This window comes from Pundamilia nyererei, unplaced genomic scaffold, assembly GCF_000239375.1.
Source record: "Pundamilia nyererei isolate P.nyererei 1_Seehausen unplaced genomic scaffold, PunNye1.0 scaffold00609, whole genome shotgun sequence".
Classification (NCBI taxonomy): domain Eukaryota; kingdom Metazoa; phylum Chordata; class Actinopteri; order Cichliformes; family Cichlidae; genus Pundamilia; species Pundamilia nyererei.
In genome coordinates this window covers 5248-6299 of record NW_005188010.1, presented here as the reverse complement: position 1 = coordinate 6299, position 1052 = coordinate 5248, and the positions used below count along the sequence as shown (strand labels likewise).

General features: G+C 36.0%; 1 protein-coding gene across 1 annotated transcript in view; it reads right to left on the bottom strand.

Annotated features, from left to right (window-relative positions):
• LOC102201817 (zona pellucida like domain containing 1) overlaps positions 1 to 733 on the bottom strand; it is a 13023-nt gene extending 12290 nt beyond the window's left edge. Inside the window, exons 1-2 of the mRNA XM_005754623.1 lie at positions 628 to 733; positions 86 to 306 (exon numbers count right to left, since the gene is read on the bottom strand). Of these exons, the coding sequence (XP_005754680.1) occupies positions 86 to 306; positions 628 to 733 (327 nt within the window). The remainder of the gene's footprint in view (positions 1 to 85; positions 307 to 627) is intronic.
• Positions 734 to 1052: the final 319 nt, after the last annotated feature.

Genomic DNA, 1052 nt, shown 5'->3' with positions numbered 1-1052 from the left:
TATATATGTGTGTGTGTGTGTGTGTGTGTGTGTGTGTGTAATTTAGTAAGAGCAGTTAATACAAAAAAGAAAATGTTTTTCTTACCACCAAAGAATTACCACAGGACTCAAGTGTTGCCAGGCTGATGCTAAAGATTACAACAGTGGGGAAGGTGTTGTTATTGATAAAGCCTCTGCAGTGGGCATCTCCATGGCGACCATTAAGGGCTAGGTCGGTGTCAGTGTAGCCAGAGAAGAGAACAGGGCAAAAATTGATCTTGAGGGTAATGGTCTGGACCCCACAGTATACACTGATATCTCTCTCAGCTGGAAAAGAAGCCAAAAAATCTAATGTACATAAATATGTACATAAATTGTGTATTTTACAATAGTACATTTCTCTCTCTCTCGCTCTCTCTCTCTCTCTCCCCCCCCCCCCCCAAAAAAAAAAAAGAAAAAAAAAGATTTAGCTTCTGGGATTACAGTCTGTAACATTTAGTTTTGTATGTCATAATACTGGTGTCCAAAAAACTTATCACCTCATCTTTGGAACATGTAGGTAGTCCAAAAGAATTTTTTTCACATTTTTAGAATGTTAACATAATTTCTATTCAGTTATTCACAAAACAAAAGTCTTTAAGTCCTCACCAGGGAAGCGGCTGTGAAAATTTGCATCACAGTTGTATCCATTGAATTGAGCTCCAACTGAAAAGGCCTTACTAAACATTAAAAAAATGACAAATATATGTTCCATTTCAGCACCTGAAACAGATCAATAATGTAATGTGAATAATCCAATCAACACCATTTGTTTTATATTGTGGGGTCTTTACCTTACAGTATAAAGTGCACCGAGGCAACTGTTGTTGTGAATTGCCACTATATAAATAAAACTTAATTAAAATTCATTTTTCACTTTAGAAAATACAACGTCTCATGTAGGAAGACAGAAAGTAAAATCTGTTTTACATGCACTAATGGCAGGAGGGAAGATTTACAGTTTTCCCTTAAGTTGAACATTTTTTATATTCCTACCAAATACATTCACTGAGCACCCACAGCTTTGGCAAGTT